This window comes from Sphaeramia orbicularis, chromosome 9 (assembly GCF_902148855.1).
Source record: "Sphaeramia orbicularis chromosome 9, fSphaOr1.1, whole genome shotgun sequence".
Taxonomy (NCBI): Eukaryota; Metazoa; Chordata; class Actinopteri; order Kurtiformes; family Apogonidae; genus Sphaeramia; species Sphaeramia orbicularis.
In genome coordinates this window covers 13,356,550-13,368,777 of record NC_043965.1, presented here as the reverse complement: position 1 = coordinate 13,368,777, position 12,228 = coordinate 13,356,550, and the positions used below count along the sequence as shown (strand labels likewise).

Sequence of the window (12,228 nt, the reverse complement as noted above, 5' to 3'; positions counted from 1 at the left end):
TAGTTCCGGGTGCTGACTTGTTTCCCCCGGACCAAAACTAGGACGTACCACAACACCAAGCACCAGTGACCGGAAGACTCGTGCACTGGCTGTCCTCCTGTCACTTACCATTTCTCAGCTGTGAAACTATTACCTCCACTGTGAGTTTTATTTTCACCGTTACACAAAACGCAACCCGTTTAAGGCATGCCAGCTAGGATATAATTTATTTTAAAGAGTGAATTTAAGAGGGATTTATCTCTGGCTAACATACACTGAACCTCCTTATAAGAAACATACAGTGTCTTATGGTATTAATGTGGAGGCTAAACCATAAACACAGTTAAAGAGGACACCTCTTATTTTACACCTCTTATTTAAGAGGGATTTATCGCTGGCTAACATACACTGAACCTCCTTATAAGAAACATACAGTCTCTTATGGTATTAATTCGGAGGCTAAACCACAAACACAGTTAAAGAGGACACCTGTTATTGTGCGTGCAGCTGTCACATAACACAAAAGGATTGCCTGCTGTGTCAAATGTGACCTCCCTTTGTAATGGTGTTGTATGTTTTTGTGTCTTTGTTCAGGGACTGTCACTGAAATGGAAATGTGCATCTGAAATCAGAGAGTCACCATGCTACTTGCCAAACTGACCAGCCTGGGAACTTTAAATGCCCTGAAGAAGATTCACCCTGGGACCTGCTACCCCGGGCTTCACTCTTTGTCAAACTGTTTCAGTGAAAGGGAAAGAAGAGGGACCAGAGATGACCTCCAGTCATATTCCAATGTGCTCAGAAGAGGGTTTTACAGCCAAAGGGTGCAGCGTCCATCAGATAGACTAAAGGAAAGACAGCGCTGTGGAAAAAGACCGTTTAGTTTATCAGCTGCTTCAATAGTGAATTCAGCACCAGCACCTGTCCAGCCTTACCTCCGATTAATGAGGCTGGATAAACCTATTGGTTTGTATATTTATCATGTGGAATTTTAGTCACAAGTGCCTCTTTTCGCATCTTAATTTTGTTATTACATGTGTAAATGAAAGTTTACAGTGGTTTATGATTATACAATAAAACCGAAAGATTACCAAGTAAGTTTTAGTCAAAACTATTACTTGCTATGGGAGCTCTTTTTTTCTAGAAAAATAGTTGCTTACAGTCGTTGATTTAGCATTGTACATCAGGGTTTTTCCTCCAAAGAGAAAGCTGTAAAGGGGGTCTTCATAGAAAATGCTTTTTCCAACATTATGTTCATTTAACTACCTTTAATTAACCACGTAGGTCAGTGACTGTGATTACCTGGTAAGTGTTGCATTAAGTGAATGTCTGTCATTCATCATGGTGCCATGGTGGTGATGTAGTTTTTAGTGAAATATTACTTTACTGGTAGAGACATCTAAGCTTTATTGCAATCAAACTGAGAATCAGTCAAAATACGTAGTAATCCCAGTAAGATTAGGATAACACTGACCTTTTATAAGTGTTTACTTAAATAAAACTGGTTACTATATGGTTTAATCTGTTAGTTTTTGTCAGTGATTTAATTATTAGAACTCCTCTAAGCCTTGGTGCTTGTAAAGACACAATACACATGATGAGGAAAGGTAGCGCCTCTGCCACATTTTGAGGAAACACCCAATATGTTATGATGTGCTGTGTTTCAATAAGTTTGCTTCACCTCACTCTCTTCGATGCCTCTATTTGTTAAATATTTGAGAGGTGTGTTACTTGTTGAGACTCTAGAAGTCATGGTGTTTGTGTGATTTTTGCTAGGGACATGGCTGCTGTACCTCCCTTGCACATGGAGTATTTCTCTGGCTGCTGACCCTGGATGTCTCCCACATCTTGGCATGCTCACATTGTTTGGGACAGGTGCACTGCTGATGAGAGGTGCAGGCTGTACTATCAATGACATGTGGGATAAAGACTTTGACAAGAAGGTACACATAAAGAATCAAAAATGGCTCCTGTCCTGAAAATGGGTTACATTTTCAATAATTATTAACTACCATACAGTATCTCTAAATTCTGTTTTGCACATAGAAAAAGATGTCATGTGAATAAAATTTTATGTTGTTTTTCTATAAACAATCAAGAATGTTCTCATGTATATATTTCCACAACTACTATGATCATATATTTTCATTTAATATCTCTCCTATGCACAATGTCAGCAACAGCCTATGTAATACTAAACAGCATGCACTTTCTGTCTTACTCAAAATAATGATATTCTGTGCAGGTGTCCCGGACGGCCACTCGACCCATTGCCTCAGGGGAGATTTCTCGGATGCAGGCTCTTGTCTTTCTGGGAGGGCAGCTCACTCTTGCACTTGGGGTTCTTTTGTGCCTCAACTATTACAGGTACCAAATTAGCATCACGGTGTTAATTTGTTCAGTCAAGCGTTCTGATGACCTTTAACTTTAGTTGCAAAAAGATGAACAATACAACAACAACTGTACACTGACTGAATATGAGAGGTTTTTGTGAGAATTTGTAATAAGATAAGACTTTATTGATCCCACTATGGGGAAATTTCACAGCTGGCACCAGCAAGTTACAAAAATAAAGTGCAGGGAAGACAGGCTGAAAAATTATACAGAGTGAAACATGAAATAAAAAGAGAAAAAGCAATCTGTTATTTATGTAAATATTTCTGTTAATTTAGATTTAACTAATAAATACATATTTACAATATAGATACACTTGCACATGGTACTAATAATGTTGCAATGTAGTAATGTCACCTACTCAATGAATGCTCTGTCAGTCTGTGGTCAAAGCTCAGATTTATTATGCAGATTCTTTCAGTTTTTCACTGACTCATGCCCAGCATTTACCACACAGAAGCATAACACTAAGATCAAAAGAAAACATTAACATGTTCCTTTTACAAAACATAGTCCTTGAAATATAAACATCTCTGCATCTCTAATGGCTCATTAGAGACACAGCAGCAAGCAGTTGATTACACAAAAATACAACTTTCAACTGACATAAACAAGTCCAACAATGAATTATGAATTATTAATATTAGAGATGGAAACATAGAATATGATGGACCAGTGTGTAAGATTTAGAAGGATCTATTGGCAGAAATGGAAAATAATCAGTCAGGATTCACTGACTGATTTAAAAAAAATTTTTATCTCCTCTTTGCAGCATCGCTCTGGGTGCTGCTTCATTAGGTCTTGTCGTCACCTATCCACTAATGAAGAGGATCACATATTGGCCACAGTTTGTTTTGGGTATAAAAATGATCATCTGGTCATGATTTCAAACTAAAGGCTTCTCCCTTATATATAAGAACAATGACATTATCATCTCTTTCACTTGTTCAGGACTCACTTTTAACTGGGGAGCGCTGCTCGGCTGGTCCGCTGTGAAGGGCTCCTGTGATTGGTCTGTGTGTCTCCCACTCTACTTCGCAGGAGTGATGTGGACACTGATATATGACACTATATATGCACATCAGGTAAAGCAAACAGTGTCCTCTGTTCTCCACTGGTCTTATTCATGTTAGATAAACCTCATTGCTATAATCCAAATTTAGCTTTACATGATGAAACATAACCTGAAACAAAGTAATCCACAGTAATCCATCCGAGAACTGTATAGGAAGTGTTGGAAATGTCACTCTAAATGTATGAAATCTCTAAATGTAATCTTAAAATTTTATTAGTAACACATTGATCTCTGTTCTCATTGATGATCAGGACAAGGAGGATGACATTAAAGTAGGAGTCAAATCTACAGCTCTGAGGTTCCAGGAAGACACCAAACCTTGGCTCAGTGGCTTCACAGTGGCCATGATGTCAGGACTGATTTTAGCAGGAGTCAATTCTGGACAGACTGCACCATACTACAGTGTGCTGTCTGTTGTGGCCCTTCATCTAGCACATCAGGTAATATGTGACGTGTTGGCTGAATGGTATTTATTACAAGCAGTTGATTATACAAAAATACAACTTTCAACTGACATAAACAAGTCCAACAATGAATTATGAATTATTAATATTAGAGATGGAAACATAGAATATCATTGACCAGTGTGTAAGATTTAGAAGGATCTATTAGCAGAAATGGAATATAATATTCATTGTTGAAGGACTGGGTCCATTTCCACAGAACAGAAAGGAGAAACTAAACTATGGGTCTAGTTTTTATGCCTCTCTTCCCAACCCATTTCCCAGAAAAAATATTGCCATTTTGCCTTTCCACAAATCTCAGATACATATGATCTCAACATATCTGAACCAAAAAATGCAATTACAACATTCCTTCACCTACACTTGCTACTTTTCTAATGTGTCTTGTAGAGTTTATGTTGATATATGAGTTTTTACAATTGAATTTAAGCAGTAACAATACATGAATATGGTTAAACAAAGATACTGGGGTTGGTCTACAGAAGGCCACAAGTATATTGTCATTGTCAGGTGGAAACCTCTTATGTCCAAAACAGTTGTTTTTCAGGAAACTGGAAAAATGATGTATATTCTAAATAAATTAATGGAGTTAAGAGATGTAGTCACAATCCATTTTCAACTCTTTTTCATCAGTTAAGTATTTCTCAAACTGTCATGACAAGAAGATTGACCAATAGAATTGTTTTATGGCGAGAAAAAAAAAGACCAAAAAAGAATTTAGGAGGTTTCCGCCAGACAGCAATGATATTATAACTAATAAGTCATAATATACTTCTTAATACTTAGTCCAACTCACAGTCTTTTCCAAATTGTAACTGCATACTCCTTCGTGCTTGGACACAGATGGGTGAAGGAGTGTATTCAGTTGAATGCAATCTTCATCCTCACCAATAGGTGTCACTAAATCCTTCACACTGGTCCATCAAGTGTTTTTTTCAATAACAGGCCAATATGACTTTTCTGTTAAACCTGGTATTTACTCTCCTTTCCTATAGATTTATACATTGGACATCAACAAACCAGAGGACTGCTGGAAGAAATTTGTCTCAAACCGAAATCTTGGACTGTTGTTATTTTTAGGTATTGTTACTGGTAATTTATGGAAGTGAAGAAAGACACTGAAGACAAAATGAACATTTCAGAACATCAGATTACAAGTATATTTGTATTTTTTTTTTTTTTTTTACGTTTTGATATTTACTAGACTTGTGTGGGAGTTTTGAGACAACATTCAAAAAAAAAAGATTGTTTTAATTTGTGTGATATTTGTGAACCCAATAAATCAACTGGATAAATTACCTTATTTACAGCTAAAGTGAACAGCATGACAATTGCTGTAATATTTCACTTGAAATTAAACAGGCAAAATACCGCTGTAAATGTGGTGTTCAATGGAGAGTACTGTGTCATGAGTCATTAATGCTGTTTGGCAAGTAAATGTTGTGATTTATTATTTGTTACTATTTGTTGTGATTCTGTCATCACTGAAAGTGTTTGGTTAGTCTTCCTTAAACCTGAAGGACCCAGTACATTGTGTTTTATTGACATTGTGAATCATGTTAATGTTTGTGTGAGATTTTGAATGTTTCTTCCCTTTGCCCAATGGTAACTGGGATATGTTCCAGCATCCTCCACGATCCCCCAGAATATTTAGCGGTTCAGAAAATGAATGAATGAATGAGATATATTAAGATATATATTACCTCCCAGGCCAAAAAAAAAAAAAAAGTCACCCACACAATATTTCAATGGATCATCTTTAGCTTGAATCACCATGGTATCATTTATGCCACACAGTGTTTATGTAATATGACAATAAATATCACAATGTAATTTATGCCAAGATTTGCACTAATTTTGGCCAAGGTCTTATATCATTCAGTATATTCAGGTTCAGCTGACCTCATTTTTTGGACTCATAAAGTTGATGAACCTGCTGTAGACCTGACTGACTGAAGCAACCCCAGATCATAACACTGCCCCCATAGGCTTGTACTGTAGACACTAGGTATGATGGGCATTACTTCATAGATTGATAGATAGATTTACTTTATTAATCCCAAAGGGGAAATTCAAAATACAAAATGCGGTCACCACTCCACAAAAACAGTCATACCCCATCAACAATCAATAAAGAAATTAATCCCAAGTATAAATAGCTAAGAATAAGTTAGATTAAAAAGAAAGTAGAATTAAAAGACAAAATGTGTTTTCTACCTATCACATAAAAGCAAAAAAACACAAACCCCCCCCCACCCCACCTCTCATCCTGTTGTGCCAGTCACTCTGATTGATTTTTGATTTGATTGATTGTTTATTTCGAATATCAACATTTAAAACCAATACAACAAGAACAAGCAATATAAGCAAGGAAACAAGTTCAGCTTCTATACTCCCACCTCATTACCCTATCTTTTTACTGACCATAAATCCCCATGTCAGCTCCCATAAGTAATCTTAACAGATCTGATTGATTGTCTGGAACATTGATTTTCTAGAACAGAGTCAATCTGGACTCATGAGACCACATGACCTTTATCCATTGAAACACAGTCCAGTCTTTATGCTCTCTATCAAACTCACTATCAAAGAAATGAGAAGCTACTCACTACATCAATTATAGTTAAGGAACTTGTAGCTGGGACATATTAGTCCCTGCATTAGTTATTAATGGAAGGATCTGAACTATTTGCTGATTTAAATCCAAGTGAAAAGACTATTGTTTTTTGACCAGACAGTGTATATCCTCCTGAGACCCTGCAATGCATTTTTGTTTTCTTTAGTGGACAAGAGTTTCACAGCTTCATTAAAAAAAACTGTTCACTGGAAAGGACATTTCATTAAATAAAAATTTTAAAAACTTTCTGAAAAAATGTGGCATCACACAGTTTCCAATCAAGGCAATTATGTAATGTAAAAAAAAAAAAGAAATTACATACTGGGTCTCAGGAGGTTAAAGTGCATCACCACTCACCCAGAATATACAGAGTGATCCGTTCATATGACTACCCTAGTACCCCACTCAGTTTCATTACAGTATAGAGTGCTATATTACAAAGTGGGAAAAGCCCTATGTGTGTTGCAGCTAAAAATTTTAAAGCAGACATGTTTCGTAACTCCACTGCTATAGCAACACAAGTAATAATCATTTGAGTGTTTATCCAGCTTAAACATATATATAACAGTTGGCTCAGAGTTGATGAAAGCTTTGGGTAGCAGTACCTGTGTATCTGAATGTCTGCTTTCACTGTTGCTGCCCAGGTGAAAAACCCGGCAAAATGACCTACGTGCAAACCGTGCCACCACAATGAAAAGCCAAATGTCATGAACAGTGGGATGTGGTTGCTCCGTACATAAACAAGTCTGCGCAGCCAGGATGCTGTTGTGGCGTTCCATCGACGGGCGAACTCTGACACATGACTCGATGCCTCAATGGTCCAGAAGTCTCCATCTGATAGTCCCCTCCATTTTGGGGAGTTCCCAGGTAAAGTCTCCCAATATCCGAGACCAGCTGCATTATTAAGGCATTCACTGATCTTCCAGTGAGAGTAGTACTGGATTCTCAAAACTACTGCCAGACCCCAGACCCATAGGACACCACAGAAAAGACCAGAACTAGAGGGATCATAGACGCTATGTTTCAGCATATACACTAAACAATACCTTACACCCTCCAGTAAGAGCATCTGTGATAGCTTCAGGGAAACCACAGCCAGTGGATTTGGTGGAGGGTTGACATGAATTCCCTCCATGAAAGAAATAAATTGGCCATAGGAACACAAAGGACCACCAAGCAAAGTGGTGAAACTGAAGATGTAGCTCATGAGAGGGAGAAGGATGACACATGTTTGTCTCTGGAACAAAGTGTCTAAAGGAAGCATAACTTTTCTCTCTTGGAGATCCATGGACACTGAGGTTATCCTCTGAGTAAGCAACATCAATGCAGACACTGCCAGAAACAACCTGCAGGTAGAGAACACAATGTTACAAATCAGGAATACATGATCGAATGTCTGGAAACATCCAATCCCACAGGACGCACTAGTATCCAAATGCATTCTAAAATTCATCTTCAAAAGTGATAACATAGAACCAACTCCTTGCCACCAGAGCTCAGAAATACCACTTCACTCCCTCTCTTTAAATCCAAACTCAAAATCCATCTGTTTAGGATTGCTTTCTCCATGTGACCACAATTGCATTGTTAAATTTTTAACCTGCCTTTTGCTTTTTACTCTGTTTTATTGCTTGTTTTATACTCTCCTGTATACTGTACGGTGTCTTTGAGTGCCAAGAAAGGTGCCTATAAATAAAATGTATTATCATCGTTATTATTATTATTATTATTATTATTATTATTATTATTATTATTATTATTATTATCATCATCATCATCATCATCATCATCATCATCATTATCATTATTATTATTATCATTATTATTATTATTATTATTATTATTATTATTATTATTATTATTATTATTATTATTATTATTATTATCATCATCATCATCATCATCATCATTATCATTATTATTATTATCATTATTATTATTATTATTATTATTATTATTAACTCATCTGAAGTTCTGTTTAGTGGCTTTTGACTGGATCATGCACTTAAACCTGTCATGATTATTACATAATAGCCTTATCATAATTATTTGCACTAACCTATGCTAATTTTCATCACTATACCCACATCATTTTTCACAGGTAATATTTGCTTCATCTTTGCCATAATCTTTTATAGCAGATGTCACATTTGGACTTGTTAAGTCCCTAAACACGTAGCTCTGATTGTTATCATTAAAAATGGCTCCTTGACATTTAGCTGCATCATTTTTGGGTCTTGGAACTATTTACACTGGTTTGCTGGAATGACCTCTTGAGACAACTAAACCGAGCAGATTCACATTTACTGCCATTACTAACACCTGCACTGCACATGCTTTTACAAACCAAAACGTCAGCTGTGGTTCATGTCATTGTCTGTCACTTCTTTCAGTCATAGGTTTTGTTAGTTATTTTTGTCGAAACTACCCTGTGTATTGTTTCTTTAGTCTGTAACAGAGAAAAAACTATTTATATACTGTACTGTAGGTGGATTGTATAAACAGTTGTTATTAGGTTTATATTTCACTAGTAGCATAGTATGAGCAAAAAAAGGCACATCATTACAGTTATTTTTATGACAATTAATCATTAACTAATCTTATTTTCAGAACAAAACTACATGGAGCTTACAACTCAACATAAAATTGATGATCTCTGAAACATGGTTATTGTTTGTATGTTATCTAACAGTTTGGCTTTTGGTTTCCGTTTAGTTAAAGGACTGCATGCATTTTATTTTGTGTGCATTTTGATTATACTAGTCTTAATTTCATTTTAACTCCGGCTTCCTCCCACCGTCCAAAGACATGCACTGATAGGTAAATGGGTTAATCTAAATTTTTATTTGGTTGGTCAGAAAGGTAAGCCATCAAAATATGCAGATCATCACATTAGACCCACTGTCTTTATGTCAGAGACACATCGAACACTTTAGTCTGTATGTATTCACTGGTCATAGTTTATTTTAGATGCACTAGTTTTGTTTGTTTGTTTATTTTTTGTTTCAAATATCAATATTTAAAATAAAAAAAACATAAAACAAAAAAAAAACATACTCCCGCCTCTTTTAATTTTTTTTAAAGTTTTTTTTTAATCTGTTCATGTATTTTATTCTTTTATTTGGGTTTTATTTATTCTTCTGTACAGCACTGTTTTCTTTTTTTGTACAGTTCCATGTCTTTTAATCTATTCTGTATTTTATTTTTTTATTTTGGTTTTAATTACTCTTCTGTACAGCACTTTGGTCCACTGCGGTTGTTTTAAAGTGCTTTACAAATAAAGTTGGATTGGATTGGATTTACCCCATCTTTTTCTACTGACCATAAAGTCCCATGTCAGTTCCCCAAAGTAACTTAACAAATCTTACACATATCAAAATACATTCTGACCAAGCCTGCACGAAACATATCAAAAATAAATTCTGTAAATTTCACAACAGTTTTACACTAGTAAAGCAACATAGGAGTAAAGTGACACAAAACAAGTACCTGATGCTGACATGCTCACACAGATAGTATTCCTTGTACTGTATAAGCAGGTGCCAAAAGGTTTGCCACAACATCTGGATTCCAAACACCCATGTGTGGATACAGCTGCGATCCACAGAGTTCACAAGCAGAATGAAGATGAAGGCTGAGGTGAAGAGGAGCAAGCTATAGGCACCCATTGTGACAACTGCCAGGACACATCCAACTACTGACACATACAGGTACCTGAACATCCAAGGTCAAATCAACACAATTCAGTGTATTACAGATTAAGATTTGTCGAGCACCCAGACAGAGAGGTAAAATATATACAATACAGGATACCATTAATGGTTAAAATATACTTTTCTTGTACTTGCTGAAAGATATTATATCTAATTTAATCCCTTCATAGCATACATACCTGTACCTTAAGGACAGATAACCCCATTTAGAAAGAAAATAAAAGAAAAAGGCGAATGGAAGAGAAAAAAATTGATGCATCAAAAGCTGATGTTGATCCCACAGGAGGCTCATCAAACCCATGTCTAACAGTGAATGTTACTGCTGACATGAGACACGAGGGTTTGGCAGGGATTAGCCTGTGCTGAAATATTTGTTTTGGACAAGCTGTCTTTATCATTCACATCAGAGCTATTCCTATCTGATTGCATATGTCACAGTGTTAATAAAGCATATTTCCTTTATTTGCCATCACCACCCATTGCCTTAATTACTGTGGGATTGAAAAGCTTTTTGTCAATCCATATTTCAGCAACTGTAGCAACTAAAGACATCTGACATGTTTAATTTGCTTTTTTTTTCTCACTATGTCCATTTTTCCATGACGCATTTGTAATAATAATCTTCACTAACCAAACATTTTAGAGTACTGTTGCTACCATGACATTCTTGTACCTTTACAAAAGCGTCTGGCATTTATGTGAAAAGTAATAGATAAACTGTATAATTCTCATATAGTTACCTCTGCAAGGAGTAAGTAAGTAAGTAAGTAAGTAAGTAAATTCTATTTATAGAGCACTTTTCACAGTCAGAGTCACAAAGTGCTTTATCAATTCAAATCAGAATCAAATCAAGTTTACAGAGACCCAACAGAATCCTTCAGGAGCAAACACTTGTGATTGGTGACAGTGGCGTGGAAAAACTTCCCTTTAACAGCAGAAACCTGGAGCAGACCCAGACTCCTGAAGGATGGCTGTCTGCCTTGACCAGTTGGGGTTAAAGAGAGAGAGTAAAGGAGGAAAAAAGAGAAAGCGATAGAGAGACTGGGGGAGAGAGGGGGCGGGGGGGACACATGGAGTACTTTATGATGAATACATAGAGTGTAATCAGTTTGTGGTGGCCCTGGGTCAGGTGGGAGACTAAAAAGCCTTTTTGAACAGGAGGGTTTTGAGGTGTTTTTTTAAAACTCTCTACAGAGTCCATGGACCGTAGGTGTAGAGGCAGGTCATTCCATAGACGTGGTATTGTGGAGGTATTGTGATCACTTTGCTTTGTGTGTTTGTTTGTTAGCAACTTCACGGGAAAACTATTACAACCATCTTTACCAAACTGTACCCACAGATAGGCCTAGGCCTAAATTTTGGGCCAAGTAGGCCAAAGTTCAAGGTCACAGCAAGGTCACAGATTCTCAAATTTTCCTATGTCTCATCATTGAGCAATTTTCAAAAATTCATAAAAATTCAAAATGACTCCGATTAGCCTCCAATTTGACACACCCGTAGCTTATAACAATATCTTGTATCTGGCACAAAATTGTCCACATCCACTGTGGAATGTGGACTCTGTGGACATTTCAATTTAACATTGAAAATCCCATTTACAACACATTTTTCATTGCAACTCAACAAATATTGATTGGAATTTAATATAATTTGACATACACATGACTGGTACCAAGCTTCAACTTTTTCTGCTGTATGGAACAACCTTGAAACTGTTTAATTTGAAAAGAAATAGTCAATCCACACATGCACACCGTTCGGGGTGCTTGGCGGAGGTTTGCATTCTCTGAACACTTGTTTTTCCTGAAAAAGCTGATTTTTATTCATCTGTATAACAACCACGCAGTTTAGATATATATGAAGACCTGTTTAATCTTATGTAGAAGCTATAAAAATATTATTTCCTGTTTAAATATTCTTAATGTGGCTCAACAAAACCACTAAAATTTGGTTTTTGAAGCTTTGAGCTGAAACAAATCCTTGCTA

The 12,228-nt window shown here is 36.3% G+C and overlaps 2 protein-coding genes across 2 annotated transcripts; one reads left to right on the top strand and one right to left on the bottom strand.

The window, feature by feature from the left end:
• The first annotated feature begins 48 nt into the window (after positions 1-48).
• On the top strand, positions 49-5,745 carry coq2 (coenzyme Q2 4-hydroxybenzoate polyprenyltransferase). The gene is made up of 8 exons (XM_030144605.1): positions 49-140; positions 574-945; positions 1,756-1,922; positions 2,225-2,346; positions 3,146-3,231; positions 3,325-3,458; positions 3,700-3,888; positions 4,908-5,745. The coding sequence occupies exons 2-8, from the start codon at positions 621-623 to the stop codon at positions 5,019-5,021; spliced, it is 1,137 nt and encodes a 378-aa protein (XP_030000465.1). The 5' UTR covers positions 49-140; positions 574-620; the 3' UTR covers positions 5,022-5,745.
• A 1,172-nt stretch (positions 5,746-6,917) lies between these two features.
• Positions 6,918-10,543, bottom strand: mboat4 (membrane bound O-acyltransferase domain containing 4). Its single transcript, XM_030143239.1, has 3 exons — positions 10,422-10,543; positions 10,019-10,243; positions 6,918-7,875 (listed from the first exon to the last, which is right to left on the bottom strand). Exons 1-3 carry the CDS (start codon positions 10,541-10,543, stop codon positions 6,918-6,920), a joined length of 1,305 nt encoding a protein of 434 aa, XP_029999099.1.
• Positions 10,544-12,228: the final 1,685 nt, after the last annotated feature.